Raw genomic sequence first — 3,041 nt, 5'->3', positions numbered from 1 at the left:
TACATTTTTATTTTTTTGTACATTGCCGGTACAGTGCACAGAAAAGCAGCTAGAATTTTCTACAGGATTTAGTTAGAAAGGAAAATTTGTAATAGAAGACCACCTGCCTTCCCCCCTCAAAGACTTTGGAGTTCTGGAGAAACGCTAACAATAATGTTGCTACTTTTTAGCCATATTCAAGACTAGAGCTAACAGCATGCACTCAGTTCTTACCTTACAACCAAGTAAAACTGAATACAAACCGAGAATAGGCTCCTGAGCAGCAACCCTATGTTTGCGAATTACATAGCTACATTTAAGCTACCTAGAAAATAACGACGTCTGAAAAGAGTGAGGTATTTACATACCTGCCAGTAAACAACAAAATAATTAGCAACTCAGCCCTCCTACTTGAAAAAATTGGTGGCTCTTAAAAGAGCCTTTGGGTTAAAATTGTCGGTCCGAGGCGCTCTACTTGGAGCTGGTGTACTTGGTGACAGCCTTGGTGCCCTCAGACACGGCGTGCTTGGCCAGCTCGCCGGGCAGCAGGAGCCGCACGGCCGTTTGGATCTCCCGCGAGGTGATGGTCGAGCGCTTGTTGTAGTGCGCCAGGCGCGACGCCTCGCCGGCAATGCGCTCGAAGATATCGTTGACGAACGAGTTCATGATCCCCATGGCCTTGGAAGAGATGCCTGTGTCGGGGTGCACCTGCTTCAACACCTTGTACACGTAGATAGAGTAACTCTCCTTGCGGCTCTTCTTGCGCTTCTTGTCGCCCTTTTTCTGCGTCTTGGTCACCGCCTTCTTAGAGCCCTTCTTGGGCGCAGGAGCCGACTTAGCTGGCTCAGGCATTTTGCTCACTCCCCGATCGCTCTGCCACAGCAGACTGACTGACACTGCGATTCCTCCTGTATTTATAGGGGCCTTATGCAAATTACTGGATTCGGTGAGCAGCGCTTCTATTGGATAACTGAGACAGTGACACCACTGGCCTCACGACCAGCGTTGCAATTGGCCCTTTTTTAATACCACGCATGGATTGGTTAATCATTTGAACCATACTAGCCAATCACAATTTGCTCTTTCAATCGCTGGGATAGGGGACGAAGCTCGTCCTCTACTCTCTGGCCTCGCCCCGCTCCGGGGTCATCTCGGAGCATCCGGGCTCGCCCGTCTCCCGCAGCTGCCTGCTCAGTCGGATCTGTACGTACCAAGTAGATTATCAAAGAGAGTAGTATAATTGAAGGTGAAATTGAAAGTGTAACTAGAAACAGAATTCGTGAGCGCGGTTCTCCAGGTATCCAGGCAAACTGATCACCCAAATTATCACAGAATAATTCAGCATTGAAAAGGCCTGCACAGAGAAAACATTCATCAAGTAACCAGAGCAGAAAAATCACAAAAGAAAATAACACAATGCATTCGGTAAGTCAGCCTCAAAACTGAACCAATATTTAAAAGGTTATAATATAACATTTCATTCAATGACAACATGATATAAGCTGTCAGTTGTTTTGTTGGTTTTGTTGGATTTTTTTTAATTTTTTTTTTCCCCCAACCCTTCAGGACTCCCTCAAAGAGGTGATCGGATACATTCTCAGCTGTGCACACTGGTATTTAAACTATTTGGTCATATGCCTTATCATGTACTAGCCTTTGGGAAAACTGAATAACACAATGGGTACAATATTTGTAATTTCTCCAGAGAGAAAAGACCTAGAGAAAATGTCAAGGAGTTTTGCTACTCTTTCTTTCCTTCAAGAAGCACTATATCTGCATACTTCATGCCATAGCCTGCATTTGTAACAATCACAAATTAAATTCCAAATTGAAAAAATACAGGTAGAAAAGACAGAGAGACTATGGAATATTAAGCATTGCTAATAGAATTTGGAGTAAATTCTTATGGCCTGCAGAGCATGGCTTGTTTTTCAGGACATTAAAAGAGATGAAAGTTCTGATTTAACTTGTAATTTGAAAGAATGGAATCTTCTGAGACACAATAAATACTGGATGATTGTGCTTAAGTGAAAACCAAGACAATCCTAGTAATTAAATGTGGATTTTAAACTGCATTTTGAATTTATCATGAATCAGAAATTTAAGCTGGTTTCTTGTTAATTTGACTCAGTTTCGAAAGAAGAAAAGAGAATGTCTGAATAGACTAAAATGATGTAATGGCACTAAGAATTCTGATGTGCTAGGTTTTTTTTTTCCTAAAATGCTGTGTGGTAACTTTATAAATCTGAAATAGAAAATAATTAATCAATAAATTAGAGCTCTATAATCTACTTTTAAAGGAACAAAGTTAAGTTTTAGATGAATGAATCTAGGACTGGATAACTTTGCATGAAACAGTCAATGTTACAATGATGCTATTTCCTTCTGGAATCCTTAGGGGCTGTTCAATATCTAGAGTTTCTCGATATTGGGAGACAGATGGTGTAGGCCTATGCAGGAAACATATCTGGCACAGGTAAATATAACTTAAGGTATGTGAGACTGCTGAAATCACAACAAAACTAGTTGTTCAAGGAGATATTTAAGGATAGTTAGAGAGATTCTGGATACTGGTGCAAGGAATAAATAAAAAGATCTGTCACCTTACCAGGCTGGTTTTGCTTCAGCTTTTTTTTTCTTTTTTTTTATTACCCTGTTGAGTAGAATTGTAGATGCACAAAGATTTCCAGCCTATATCCACAACAGTTCTGTCTGGAGAAAGGAAGCCAGGCAAGGAAATGTTGGGTTTTTTTCTCCTTCCCAGTAATGCTTGCTTGCAAGTTCTTCTGCTGTGCTCAGCACCTAAAATGGGGAGAGAAAAGCAGCTGCCTGTGTTCAGTGCAGCTTCATGCAGCTTCCTGGTTTCATGTCTCTTCCCTCCCAGCCCTGCTTCCTCTCACCAGGAAGAGGGACAGAGTGGGTGCTCATCCACCTCCATCTGCTCTGCCTCCTGCCCAGCTGCTGGTAGCAGCTAAATCAGCTTGGAGAAAATCTGGTGAGGCAGGAGGGAGCTTTATCTGCCTTTTAAGGAGAAAAGTTACTCTCTTTTTCAGCAAAGCAAG

The 3,041-nt window shown here is 42.0% G+C and overlaps 1 protein-coding gene across 1 annotated transcript; it reads right to left on the bottom strand.

The window, feature by feature from the left end:
* Positions 1-397: 397 nt before the first annotated feature.
* Positions 398-831, bottom strand: LOC104268727 (histone H2B 1/2/3/4/6). Its single transcript, XM_009865608.1, has one exon. The coding sequence runs from the start codon at positions 829-831 to the stop codon at positions 451-453; it is 381 nt and encodes a 126-aa protein (XP_009863910.1). The 3' UTR covers positions 398-450.
* Between the last annotated feature and the right edge of the window lie 2,210 nt (positions 832-3,041).

This window comes from Apaloderma vittatum, unplaced genomic scaffold (genome assembly GCF_000703405.1).
Source record: "Apaloderma vittatum isolate BGI_N311 unplaced genomic scaffold, ASM70340v1 scaffold37972, whole genome shotgun sequence".
Taxonomy (NCBI): domain Eukaryota; kingdom Metazoa; phylum Chordata; class Aves; order Trogoniformes; family Trogonidae; genus Apaloderma; species Apaloderma vittatum.
Note: the sequence above shows the minus strand (reverse complement) of the source record. Positions and strands in the feature narration are given on the sequence as shown.